Genomic DNA, 14,209 nt, shown 5'->3' with positions numbered 1-14,209 from the left:
GTCTATGTTGTAAAAAGCCCTCTAGATGATTGTGATGCACATTAAATACTCCTCTAAGTCATCAATCTGTTCCTATGACTATTAGCTTCCATCTTTAGTTACACCGATTTATTTCTAATCTATTATTTTTCAGCCACGGAATGGAAGAAGGTCAGCAGGGTTCATTTAAAATGGTATGTGAGAAATAAATAAATAAAATGGTATGCATTTCACAGTTCAACACAGTTTGACATTTTCTGTTGTTTTCAAACAGTCACAAATTAAATTATGCTAAATATATTTCTATTATTTGATTGCATATGTACATGAATGTCCCATATAAATACTACAATGATAGGAGCTGTAAGGGCTTTATTGTAATGAGAAAATACCAGTATTTTAGGGCCTCATTTGCTTTGCCCATGTCATTTATTCCTCAGACTATGTCACAGTAATAATTATCATAAGTGATTTTGTAGACATTGATCTTATCATCATTTATTGTGCAAGTAGGATATGTCAAGGAATGAATTCTTATTGCAGTAATCAGTGTCTACCATAATGGGCCAAGATTTACAGACCGAAAGTACTTCTGTCATCTAAATAACCAATACTCAAAGATTCTTTGTAAAAGCTGGTGATTTACTGGTTTCTAGAGAATTTTTTAAAATGTGGAAAGACATGAGAGAATGACTTCTTCTTTCATGCTGCCAGAATTTCTACCTCAGTGCTGGACATACAGTAGAAATTTAGTAGCTGTTGACTGTTCCCACATGTTTAATAAATATGTTAATCCTAATATTTTATTAGACAATAAATGTTGAAATCAACCCCAAATGCAGATTAATAAATTTACACCACAGAAATAAAAGTGTATTCTACTAAGCTTTTGTAATCCTAAATCCAGATTTTATGCTGAACTTATTTTTTCAAATATATCATTCATTTTAGACTGGGCAAGTGGCTCATGACTGTAATCCTATCACTTTGAGAGGCTAGGGCATGAGGATCACTTGAGCACAGGATTTTGAGACCCCATCTCTACAAAAACTTAAGAAAAAAATTAGCCAGATGTGGTGGCGCATGCGTGTAGTCCTACCTACTTCAGAGGCTGAGATGGGAGGATAGCTTGAGCCCAGGAGTTTGAGGCTGTGAGCTATGTCTTTCCTCTGCACTCCAGCCAAGGCAATAGAACAAGAACTTATCTTAAAAAAAAAAAAATAAATAAAATAAAAACAAAATAACAACAAAGCAAACTTCAAGAGGGCAGAAGGAAGTTATAAAAATGAAAGAAGAAATTGATGTTAAAAACAGTAAAACAGGACAACTCGGTGATGGCCACTGTGCAGACCAGACTTCGCTTGTTCTCGCGTGCCTGGCTCCGCTTTCCCTCCGCAACCATGTCTGACAAACCCGATATGGCTGAGATCGAGAAATTCGGTAACTGGAAACTGAAGAAGACAGAGACGCAAGAGAAAAATCCACTGCCTTCCAAAGAAACGATGGAACAGGAGAAGCAAGCAGGCGAATCGTAATGAGGCGTGCGCCACCAATATGCACTGTACATTCCACAAGCATTGCCTTCTTATTTTACTTCTTTTAGCTGTTTAACTTTGTAAGATGCAAAGAGGTTGGGTCAAGTTTAAATGACTGTACTGTCCCTTTCACATCAAAGAACTACTGACAACGAAGGCCGCGCCTGCCTCTCTCATCTGTCTATCTGGCTGGCAGGGAAGGAAAGAACTTGCATGTTGGTGAAGGAAGAAGTGGGGTGGAAGAAGTGGGGTGGGACGACAGTGAAATCTAGAGTAAAACCAAGCTGGCCCAAGGTGTCCTGCAGGATGTAATGCAGTTTAATCAGAGTGCCTTTTTTTTTTTTTTTTTTTTTTTTTTTTTGCTCAAATGATTTTAATTATTGGAATGCACAATTTTTTTAATATGCAAATGAAAAGTTTAAAAACTTTAAAAAAAAGCAGTAAAGAAGGAGGACAGTAAACAAAGCAAAAATCTATAGTAATTCTTTTTTTATAGTAATTCTTTGCAAAAATTAAATTGGCCTAGTGTAATCAAGAAAAAGGGTAAAATCAAAAATATAGAAAAGTACAATGAAAAGAGAAATTAAAACAGAAGAAATAAAAATCACAAAAGAGTACTTTGCACATCTCTCCACATATCAGTTTGGAAACCTGGATAAAATGGAGGATTGTCTAATAAAGTAGGTGCTACCAAAATTGACCTCAGAAAAAAGAAAAACACTAAACGGACTAATAGGTATGGGGGAAAATTGGAAAATGTTATCTAGAAATTATACCCTTGGCCAGGCGCAGTAGCTCAGGCCTGTAATCCCAGCACTTTGGGAGGCCAAGGTGGGTGGATCACCTTCAAAAATAAAGAAACTGAAGTCAGGAGTTCAAGACCAGCCTGACCAACATGGAGAAATCCCGTCTCTACTAAAAATACAAAATTAGCCAGGTGTGGTAGTGCATGCCTATAATCCCAGCTACTTGGGAGGCTTAGGCAGGAGAATCACTTAAACCCAGGAGGCAGAGGTTGTAGTGAGCTGAGATCACACCATTGCACTCCAATCTGGTCATCAAGAGCAAAAAAAAAAAAAAAAAAGAAAAGAAAAAGAAAAAAAATAAAGAAACTACTCATTCAAAACTATACTGTCTCAAAAAAAAGAAAAAAAAAAACTATACCCACAATATACCCTCAAAAAGTGCTAAGCCAATAATTTTGAATTTTTTCAGCTCAGAGAAAGAAGAAAAACTACCAAATATTTTCATGAAGCCAGCATAATATTAATACCAAAACTTAAAAAATAGTATAAAAAATCTGTAAGTCAATTGTGTTTATAAATATTAATGTAAAAATTTTAAAGGAATATTATAAAATAGTATTCATCAGTATACTTAAATAATTTTATGACCCCACTAAGTAAGATTTGTTCCAGCAACTCAAGGATGGTTCAACATTAAGAAGTGTGTTAAAAGTTTTCACTATTAGAAGAAAAATTATATGATAATCTCAATAGATACTTTTGGTAAAATTTCACATCAATTTCTGATCTATTAGGAAGAGATTAAGCCTTTCTTGACATGATTTATATAATGGTCTCAAACCAAGTTAGTATAGTAGCTGGCTTGTTAGTGAAACACTTTGGAGCATTTCCATTAATGTCAGGAACAAGATAAAGATACTCTCTAATTTCTTATTTAATGTAGTTCTTAATGTGTTAGCCAATTCAATTAGAAAAGAAAGAAAGAAAAGATTCAAATAGTGGAAAAGCGAAGGAAAAATTTAATGTGCTCATGGGACCTAATTAGGAACTTGAATTTGCAAACTGTGTTTGGTATTAACTCCTGCTTCAGAAGAGGCCTGATAAATTATGTTCACATGAGGAATATGAGAAAACATATTCTTAATTTTGTATTTTTTCAAGGAACAAAGAACAGAGAGCTAATGGATAAGAAACTATTTTATCTTTTATAATATTATAAATGTAAATTGGCATAAAAAATGTTTTTAAATAGCTTAATACCAAATGGGAAAAAAATAGCTGCATTTGTAACATCGAAGTAAGTATTAGAGTGTTCAGAATGTGAAATGAAATTTAATCCATGATTTGGTGAATTTAGTAAAAAAAAAAAAAAAACTCCAAAATTGAGAATAATTGCTTTATTCAGATTATTTTCAAGATTAGGGTATACATAAACTAATGTACTCATGATTTCATTTCATTTTGCCAATAGAAAAACAACATAATAATCATGTTTTCTTTGTTTTTCTCATCTGATTTTCTAAGGCCTTTCTCTATCCTGATGACCTATATTTATTTAGAAAGTAGTTAAACATAAAATAGAACTATTTAGTTGCAAATATATGAGGAAATAGATATACAAGGAGTAAATGTAGCTTTTGAAATAGCTTATTCATAAATCTTATTGGTATGAATGAGCTTTAGGAAATCACTTTTAAATAGTTAAATACTGTAAACTGTTGGAAGCCACAGACATACAGAATAAGTGTTCCATTAGAGATAGATTAAATGATATATAGTTAAAAATATACAGACAGGCCAGGTACGGTGACTCACGCCTGTAATCCCAGCACTTTGGGATGCCAAAGTGGGCAGATCACTAGAGGTCAGGAGTTGGAGACCAGCCTGACCAACATAGTGAAACTCTGTCTCTACTAACAATATAAAAATTAGCCGGGCGTGGTGGTGCGCTTCTGTAATCCCAGCTACTCAGGAGGCTGAGGCAGGAGAATTGCTTAAACCCAGGAGGTGGAGGCTGCAGTGAGCTGAGATCATGCCACTGTACTCCAACCTGGGCAACAGAGCAAGACTCTGTCTCAAAAAAGAAAAATACATATATATATATTTCTTCTGTGTGTGTGTGTGTGTGTGTATATATATACATACACAATACACACACACACACACACACACAGAAGAACAGCTGGGAAATATTTCAGATGCTAATGTTACTCTATGACAAAATATAGAAATTATATACACATATTCACATGGTCATTTGCACTTAAATCTAATTCAGTTTTTCTTTTTTTGCAGGCTGCCAACTAATTTTCCACAGAGCAATGCTATGGAGTACAAAATGTACTGACATTTTGTTTTCTTCTGAAAAAAATCCTTGCTAAATTTACCCTGTTGAAAATCCCTGTGTTGTCGATGTTCTCAGTTGTAACAATGTTGTAAATGTTTAATTTGTTGAAAATTAAAAAATCTAAAAATATTTTTGCTTAGTGTTTTAATGAGAAATACTGTGTAATAAACCTGTAAATAATGATGTTCCTTAGATCCCTGCCGGGTTTGACAGTACTGACATGCTTTTTTTTTTTTTTTTTTTTGAGACAGAGTCTTGCTCTGTTACCCAGGCTGGAGTGCAGTGGTGCAATCTTGGTTCACTGCAACCTCTGTCTCTTGGGTTCAAGCAATTCTTCTACCTCAGTCTCCCGACTAGCTGGGATTACAGACATGCACCACCATGCCCAGCTAATTTTTTTTTTTTTTGTATTTTTAGTAAAGACGGGGTTTTGCCATGTTGGCCAAGCTGGTCTCGAACTCTTGACCTCAGGTTATCCACCCGCCTTGGCCTCCCAAAGTGCTGGGATTACAGGCATGAGTCACCGTACCCTGCCCACATGCATTTTTGATGTTTTCATTAAAGGCACTCATAGAGAGTTGAGAGTTGAGTTTTAATGAGCTGTATTAGTTTATCGTATTTGGATTTTGTCAGTGACAAAACACCAGCTCTCATAAATACCAGAATGCCCAGTAGCTACCAATCTTAGAATGTGAGCACCAACTGAAACTATACTAGTTGGAGGATTGGGCCATAACCCATCCAATAGTCCAATAATCAAGTTCTGATTTATAAACTGTATAATGGATATCTGATTGCTACAAATATATCAGAGGACCAACTTTTTCTACCAATTCACAGTATTCAGGTTATCCTAAAATAAGTTACTTCACCTCACAACATCTGAAAGGCAAGCAGTTCTGTCTATTAGCAGAAAGAAAATAATCTTATTAATAGAGGATCATGAACACAATTGGGAACTTTTAACATCAAATCAATGTTTAGTGGGCACAGAATTAACTTCAGATGGAGGTTGAATTTATCTCCTCTCAGGTTCCCTTGATCTTTTTTCTTCTGACCTCTGTCTTAGGTTCCCACCTCCTCCATCAAGAAGGTTGCTGGCTGATTAGAAAGCAGTGGCTCTTTTGAGTAGGTAGAATTAGGTCTACACAGATATTCTTCAGAGCAGAGTATCTAACAAACCTTTGTCTTCCTAATGTTGAGCAATTATTATAGCTTAAGTTACACCTTTTACTAACAAAGTTCCTGAATTTCACTTCCTGTCAGCCTGAGTGAAGAACATAAGAAGAAGAAGAAGAGAAAAACATACATTATTTTTAGGAAAATAAAAATGCCTTGATAAGATGGGGACTTGAGAGCAAGGAGAGCATGCTGCCCTAAAGCCACAAATGCATGGGGCTGCATTAGCTAGTTCTGTGCACAGTACTTCAACTAACCTGGACTTTGGATTGTCAGAACAAGAAAAGAATGTTAATTTAATCAGCAGTTCCCAGGGCCTCTCAGAAATCCAGAGAGATATAGGTAACATTTTTAGGGCTCCGGGGATGAAGAAGAAGAAGAAAGAGGAAGAGGAAGAAGATGAGGAAAATACCAAGACATTATTACAAAAATTGTGATATGTTTTTAATTATTTATATTTAACAAATTCATGTCTCATATGCAAACACAACAGAATATATGGGCTACTAGGAGTATAAGATTTGTATCAAGTACCCGCTGGGCACTACAGATGGACTTGTCCCATGCTGAACCCAAGTTTAAAGTTATGTCACTAAAAACATTTTTTTTTTCATTCCAAGTCCTGTGAGTACATCTCTGGAACTGTGTAAAACAACTTGTGTAAAACACCAAGTGTTTTCCTCAAGTTCCTGGCAGCTCCCAGTAAACATCCTTTCCTTAATTTAAACACAAAGGAACCCCCACCTGTCTAGATATCCTACCTAAAGCCAGAGCTTTATTTATTTATTTATTTTTTCCCCTCAGTTTAGACAGATCTCACTCTGTCACTCAGGCTGGAGTGCAGTGGTGTGAACTTGGCTCACTGCAACCTCTGCCTCCTGGGTAGCTGGGATTACAGGCACCCGCCACATCCCGTTAGTTTTTGTATTTTTAGTAGAGATGGAAGTTTCACCATGTTGGCCAGGCTGGTCTTGAACTCCTGAGCTCAAGTGATCTGCCTGCCTCAGCCTTCCAAAGAGCTGGGATTGCAGGCGTGTGCCACCGTGCCTGGCCTAAAGCCAGAGCTTCTGTCACTTAAGGCAGTGGATTTTTAAGATGGAATTGGGGGGCCTACAGTCCCATTTAAGCATCTAATGAAAGCTCTGGTTCTTAATTTCAGAAAAAAAAAAAAAAATATGTACACCTACAACAAAATTATGTGTACACTTGGGGACTGGGGAGCAAGATATTCCATAAAGTCTATCCAAATATGTTGTATGGGCTAAGTGTGGTGGCTCATGCCTGTAATCCCAGCACTTTGGGAGACTGAAGTGGGAGGATCACTTGAGCCCAGGAATTTGAAACCAGCCTAGGCAACATGTGAGACCCCTGTCTCTACCAAAAAAATTAAAAAAAAATTATCTGGGTATGATGGCACATGCATCTGTGATCCCAGCTACTTGGGACGCTTATACAGGAGGATTGCTTGAGCCTTGGAGGTGGAGGCTGCAGTGAGCAGTGTTTGCACCACTTCACTCCAGCCGGTGCGACAGAGTAAGACCCTGTCTCAAAACAAAAAAATATATATAGTCTATGGATTCCAGGTTAAGAATGCCTCCTCTGAATAAAGGTTCTCCGTTCCAGGAGTTTGTTATTTCTCCATGAAGACAGGACTCGGTTTGAAGGGTGCCAGAGGCTCTGAAACAATCGGTTGATGATGGTGATGGAGGGAAAAGTTGACAGGAATGTCCACACCAGCACCACACAGCGAACGGGAAAGGCAGTGCTTGGGACAGAGGCTCCAGGCTCTGGGGCGTCAGTACCCACAACCATCCCCTGTGTTAGGCCTCTGCATTGCCTGGCAACCAAGCTACCTCGTCCGCACAAGCGTAACAAGTCCTTGTTCGCCTCTGCCTCTTCCGGCGGGCACTCGAAACCGCCGGGCCTGAAGCGGGCGCGCTTCCTGCCTGGAGGAGGCTGCGGGTCTCAATCCGTGGCGCCTCGCCAGCTACAGGACGACGCGGGCTCTTGAGGGGCAGAGCAGCACATCATGCAGGTGAGGGTAGGGACTCGCCGGGCGACCCTGGAACACCCAGTGGGTCTCCAGCTGGGCCCGAAGCCAAGAGACACAAATGGGGAGGGCGAACACAGGAATTAGGCTCTAACATTTGTTCTTGAAAAGTGCTAAATTTTGCGTGCTTCTCTGTCTAGTTTTGAGAAAAATCCTCTAGGAAAACGCCATTTTTTCAGCCTTTAAGACTTGTGTCTGTCGCTGGAGAAAACGTTAAAAGAGTTGCTGCGTATTGTATTTCACACCAGAATCATAGAAATCTTACTGCTGCATACTATTTTTGACTTAAGAAATAGACCAGCAACGTTAGCCCAAGTGTAATTCAATTTGTCCTCCTCCACTACCTTAAAAAATGATAAGAACAGAAAACCTACTAGTTTTTGTAGAATAGAAAGCCTTGAAATAAACCCACACATCTTTTCAAAAAGTTTTTAACAAGAGTGCTAAGACCATTAAGTGGGCAACAGTTAATTTTTTTTTCAATAAATTGTGCTGGGTAAACTGGATATCCACATGCAAAAGAATGAAGTTGGAACCTTATCTTAGACTTTGTGAATCTGAAATATCTGAAACAGGTTTCAGTTGACTTAGAAAGTTTATTTTGCCAAGGTTAAGGATGTACCCATGACACAGCCTTAAGAGGTCCTGATGACATGCGTCCAACGTGGTTAGAGTACAGCTTGCATTTATATATGCTACAGGAGCGCACCACCACGCCTGGCCACTTTTTGTATTTTTAGTAGACACAGGGTTTCAACACGTTCGCCAGGCTAGTCTCGGACTCCTGACCTCAAAAGATCTGCCTGCTTTGGCCTCTCAAAGTGCTGGGATTACAGGCTTGAGTTGGGACCCAACCTATAATCTTGGGATAATGGGACAAAGAGCTGGGACTACAATGCCTGGCTAGCAAAGCTTACTTTTAATACACTCTGCTTTTCCTGGTTTCCTCCCCATCACTTGCTTCCCACATACCCTTTTTTTTTTTTTTTTCCAGCTAAACATGTTATTTAAGTCTGAATTCTAAGCAACCTCTTTGAGATACACTCATTTTCCCTGGTATCTCCAATGTATCCATGAAGTATACATACTAATAAACAGGATTTTTCTCTTGTTAATCTGTCTTTTATTACAGGAGTCTGTCCCAGCTAAGAAGTCAGAATGATAGAAAATTATTTGAGGTGGAACCAAAGGGTTTGGTTCATCAAAGGATGGGAGATGAGTAGGAGGGTGAACCGGCGGTAAACGCATGTCTAAGAGAATTTAGGGAAGGATATCTTGGTGCTTAGTGGAACAGAGGAGAAAATGAAAAGGGTTGGCCGGGCGCGGTGGCTCAAGCCTGTAATCCCAGCACTTTGGGAGGCCGAGACGGGCGGATCACTAGGTCAGGAGATTGAGACCATCCTGGCTAACACGGCGAAACCCCGTCTCTACTAAAAACACAAAAAATTAGCCGGGCGAGGTGGCGGCGCCTGTGGTCCCAGCTACTCGGGAGGCTGAGGCAGGAGAATGGCGGGAACCCGGGAGGCAGAGCTTGCAGTGAGCTGAGATCTGGCCACTGCACTCCAGCCTGGGTGACAGAGCGAGACTCCGTCTCAAAAAAAAAAAAAAAAAAAAAAAAAAAAAAAAAAAAAAAAAAAAAAAAAAAAAAAAAAAAGAAAATGAAAAGGATTAAACCCCGTCAAAAAACATTTCGGCCCAAGACAGCTCTCATATGGATTTGTAACCTGAGTCGTATTGTTGGGTAGTCCAGCAACCTTAAACTGTGAATTCGTTATATATTATAGTGCCCTCAAATACCTGGAAGAAAAAAAATATAAATCCTCTATAGAGGAAGATGTGTTTAGTGTAGGCTTTAAGGAATTCCCATCAATAAGTTTTCGAGGACAGAAAGCAGAAATCAGTCAAAGGTAACCAAGCACACAAGGAAATAAGCCACCGTGAGACCATGAACCAAGAAAAACAGAGTTACAGAGATTTTTAGATAACAGAATGGTCAGAAATAGGTTATAAAACAACCAGACTGGCCGGGCACAGTGCCTGTAATCCCAGCACTCTGGGAGGCCGAGGCGGGCGGATCACAAGTCAGGAGATCGAGACCATCCTGGCTAACACGGTGAAACCCTGTCTCTACTAAAAAAAAATACAAAAAATTAGCTGGGCATGGTGGCGGGCACCTGTAGTCCCAGCTACTCGGGAGGCTGAGGCAGGAGAATGTCATGAACCCAGGAGGTGGAGCTTGCAGTGAGCCGCCCCTGCACTCCAGCCTGGGCGACAGAGCGAGACTCTGTCTCAAAAAACAACAACAACAATAACAACAAAAACAACTGTACTTATAAATACTGAAAACTATAAAACAGACAAGAGTAGAATAGAAAGCCTTGAAATAAACCCACACATCTTTTCAAAAAATTTTTAACAAGAGTGCTAAGACCATTAAGTGGGCAATAGTTAATTTTTTTTCAATAAATGGTGCTGGGTAAACTGGAACCTCATCTTAGACTTTGTGAATCTGAAATATCTGAAACAGGTTTCAGTTGACTTAGAAAGTTTATTTTGCCAACGTTAAGGATGTACCCGTGACACAGTGTTAAGAGGTCCTGATGACATGCGTCCAATGTGGTTGGGGTACAGCTTGCATTTATATATGTTAGGGAGATGGGAGACATCATTCTCAATATGTGTAAGATGTACATTGATTTGGTATAGTAAGGCAGGACAAGTTGAAGAGGGGGTTTCAGGTCAGAAGTAGATAAGAGAGTCCTTGATTCTTTTGAGTCCTTGATTAGCTTTCCACTGAATACACAATTTAGTCTGGCTCAGCGAATCTGCATTTTTACATAAACAACAGAGCAGAGGAAGCAGTCACATATGCATTTGTCTCAGGTGAGTCTGAGAGGGATGATTTTCAGTTCCAGTCTGTCCTTTGTCCACAAGGAATTTCCTTTTGGGCAAATTGTGAGGGAGGTGTGTAGCTTTTTGTCTTTGTAGCTATTTTATTTAGGAATAAAATGAGAGGCAGATTTGCCTGACATAGTTCCCAACTTGACTTTTCCCTTGGCTTACTGATTTGGGGATCCTAAGATTTATTTTTCTTTCATAACTGTATACAAAAATTTACTCAAACTACATCAAAGACCTATAGCTAAAGGTAGAAATCTCTTAAAAGGAAACATAAGATAGACTCATGACATTGAGTTTGACAGTAATTTCTTGGTTATGACACCAAAAGCACAGGTAACAAAAGAAATAAATAAATTGTACTTTACCAAATTTAAAGCTTTTTTTTTTTTTGCTTCAGAGGACATTATCAAGAGAGTGAAAAGATAAGTAGTGAGGTGCGGTGGCTCAAACCTGTAATCCCAGCACTTTGGGAGGCTGAGGCAGGTGGATCATTGAGGTCAGGAGTTTGAGACCAACCTGGCCAACATGGTGAAACCCAATCTCTACTAAAAATACAAAAATTAGCTGGGTGTAGTGGTGGGCATCTGTAATCCTAGCTACTCAGGAGGCTGAGGTAGGAGAATCGTTTAAACCCAGGAAACGGAATTCGCAATGAGCCGAGATTGCTCCACTGTACTCCATCCTGGGCAATAGACCGAGACTTCATCTCAAAAAAAAAAAAAAAAAGACAACCCACAGAATAGAAAATATTGGCTGATCATATATTTGATGAGAGAATAATATCCAGAAAATATAAAGACTTCCTAAAATTCAACAACAAAAAGACAACCCAATATAAAAATGGGCAAAAGATTTTTCTATAGTTTGTGTCGGCTCCAAAATTTAGGTGTTTCCAATGTGATTGTATCAGGAGGTGGGGCCCTTAAGAGGTGATTAGGCCATTCGTCTCCTTCCTTGTAAATGAGATTAGATACCCTTATAAAAGGGCTTGTTAGAGAGAGTTTGTCCCTTTTTTTTTTTTTTTTTTTAACTATCCTGTCTTTTGCCATGTGAGGACACAGTGTTTCTCTCCTATGGAAGACACAGTGTTCAAAGTACCATCTTGAAAGACGAGATCAGACCCTCACTGGACAATGAACTTGAAAGTGCCATAATCTTAGATTTCCCAGCCTCCAGAACAGTGAAAAATAAATTTCTGTTCTTTATAATTTACCATCTAAGATATTTTGTTATAGAGTGCAAAATGGACTCAGCCAAACTTGAATAGACATTTCTTAAAAGAAGATCTATAAATAGCCAATAAGCACATGAAAAGATGCTTAACATCACTAATCATGAGGGGGATGCAGCTCAAAACCAAAATCTACTTCACACCCATTAGAATGTTTACGTTAGAAAAGATTGACAATAACAAAACTGTTGATAAGGATGTAGACAAATTAGAACCCTTTTGCATTGCTGGTAGGAATGTAAAACTGTGCAACTGCTGTAGAAAACTGGTAATTTCTTTCCAAATTAAACAGATAACATATGATCCAGTAATTCTCCTTCCAGGTATATACCCAAAATAATTGAAAGTAAGGACATAAGGACTTAAACAGATATTTGTATACCCATTTTTACAACAGCTTTATTCCTAACAATGAAAAGTGAAAACTACCCAAATGTCCATTGATGGATGAATAAACAAAATGTGGTATATATGTACAATGGAATGTTATTCAACCTTAAAAAAGAATGGAATTCTGCTACGTGCTACAACGTAGTTGAACCTTGAAAACACGCTAAGCGAAATAAGCCAGTCACAAAAGGACAATTATTGTATGGTTCCACTTGCATGAAGTACATAGAATAGTCAAATACATGGTAGAAAGTAGAACATAGAACAATGGTTTCCTGGAGTTTGGAAGAGGAGAGAATGAGGGGCTATCATTTTATGAGTACAGATTTTCTATTATAGAAATGAATAACAGGGGAAATCTTAGAAAATTAACAAACATGTGAAAATTAAACAACATGCTACTGAACAACCAATGGGTCAAAGAAGAAATTAGAAGAGAAATTTTAAAATATATTGAGGAAAACAAAAATGGAACTACAACAAAACCTATGGAAGGCAGCAAAAGCAGATTTAAAAGGGAAATGCATAGCAATAAATGCCAACAACCAAAAAGAACAAACTAAGCTTACAGTTATCAGAAGGATAGAAATAACAAACAGCAGAAATAAATGAAATAAAGACTAGAAAAACAATAGAAAAAATCAACAAAATCTTTGTTTTTTTGAAAATATAAAATCAACAAAACCTTACCAATACTAAGAATAAAGAAGACTCAAATAAAATCAGAAACAAAAGAGGAGACCTTACAGCTGGTACCACAGAAATACAAAGCATCGTAAGACATTAATATGAACAGTTACATGCCAATGGATTGGATAACCTAGAAGAATTGGATAAATCCCTAGACACATAGAGCCTACCAACAGTGGATCAAGAAGAAATACAGAATCTAAACAGACCAATAACAAATAAGGAGATTGAATAAAAAATAGTCTCCCATCAAAGAAAAGTCCAGGACCTGATGGCTTCACCAGTAAATTCGACCAAACATTTCAAGGAGAACTAATACCAATCCTTCTTAAACTCTTCCAAAAATAGAAAAGGAATACTTCTAAATGTTTTTTTTTGTTGTTGTTGTTGTTGGCTTTTTTTGTGACAGTGTCTCACTTTGTCTCCCAGGCTGGAGTGCAATGGTGCGATCTCGGCTCACTGCAACCTCCTCCTCCTGGGTTCAAGTGATTCTCTTGCCTCAGTCTCTCGAGTAGCTGGTATTACAGGTGCCTGCCACTGTGCCCAGCTAATTTTTGTATTTTTAGTAGAGACAGGGTTTCACCATGTTGGCCAGGCTGGTCTCGAACTCCTGACTTCAGGTGATCTGCCCACCTCGGCCTCCTAAGGTGCTGGGATTACAGGCATGAGCCACTGCACCCGGCCCTAAATCTTTTTAATGAGATCAACATTACTTTGACATCAAAGCCAGACCTGGACATTACAAGAAAAGAAAATTACAAGCCATTATCTCTGAAGAACACAGATGTAAAAATCTCCAACAAAATACTAGCAAACTGAAGTCAACAGCACATTAAAAGAATAATGTACCACAATTAAGTGGAATTTATCCTGTCGATGCAAGGATGTTTCAGCATATGCAAATCTACATATGTGACACACCACATTAAAAGAATTATGGACAAAAATCATATGATAATCTTGTTAGATGCAGAAAAAGCATTCAACCAAATTTAATATCCTTTCATGATAAAAACTTGCAACAAATTAGGTATAGAAGGAATATACCTCAACACAATAAAGGCATATATGACAAGCCTACCGATGATATTATATTCAATGGTAAGGTTGAAAGCTTTATTTCTTAGACAAGGATGCCCATTCTCACTACTTCTATTCAAT

At 38.2% G+C, this 14,209-nt stretch overlaps 3 protein-coding genes across 6 annotated transcripts in view; all 3 read left to right on the top strand.

Moving 5' to 3' along the window:
• LOC105463540 (neuromedin U) overlaps positions 1-4,734 on the top strand; it is a 35,401-nt gene extending 30,667 nt beyond the window's left edge. For all 4 annotated transcript variants that reach the window (XM_024787264.2, XM_011710703.3, XM_011710704.3 and 1 more), the window contains 2 exons: positions 134-173; positions 4,556-4,734. In XM_024787264.2, the coding sequence (XP_024643032.1) occupies positions 134-169 (36 nt within the window). In that variant the 3' untranslated portion in view covers positions 170-173; positions 4,556-4,734. The remainder of the gene's footprint in view (positions 1-133; positions 174-4,555) is intronic.
• Positions 1,267-1,630, top strand: LOC105463539 (thymosin beta-4-like). Its single transcript, XM_071092664.1, has one exon. It carries the CDS (start codon positions 1,281-1,283, stop codon positions 1,512-1,514), a length of 234 nt encoding a protein of 77 aa, XP_070948765.1. The 5' UTR covers positions 1,267-1,280; the 3' UTR covers positions 1,515-1,630.
• Positions 4,735-7,643: 2,909 nt separating the features above from the next.
• LOC105463537 (phosducin like 2) overlaps positions 7,644-14,209 on the top strand; it is a 35,298-nt gene continuing 28,732 nt past the window's right edge. Inside the window, exon 1 of the mRNA XM_011710701.3 lies at positions 7,644-7,821. Within this exon, the coding sequence (XP_011709003.2) occupies positions 7,816-7,821 (6 nt within the window). The 5' untranslated portion in view covers positions 7,644-7,815. The remainder of the gene's footprint in view (positions 7,822-14,209) is intronic.

Source organism: Macaca nemestrina, chromosome 3 (assembly GCF_043159975.1).
Source record: "Macaca nemestrina isolate mMacNem1 chromosome 3, mMacNem.hap1, whole genome shotgun sequence".
Taxonomy (NCBI): Eukaryota; Metazoa; Chordata; class Mammalia; order Primates; family Cercopithecidae; genus Macaca; species Macaca nemestrina.
The sequence above is the reverse complement of the archived record's forward strand: the minus strand, read 5'-3'. Positions and strand labels throughout refer to the sequence as shown.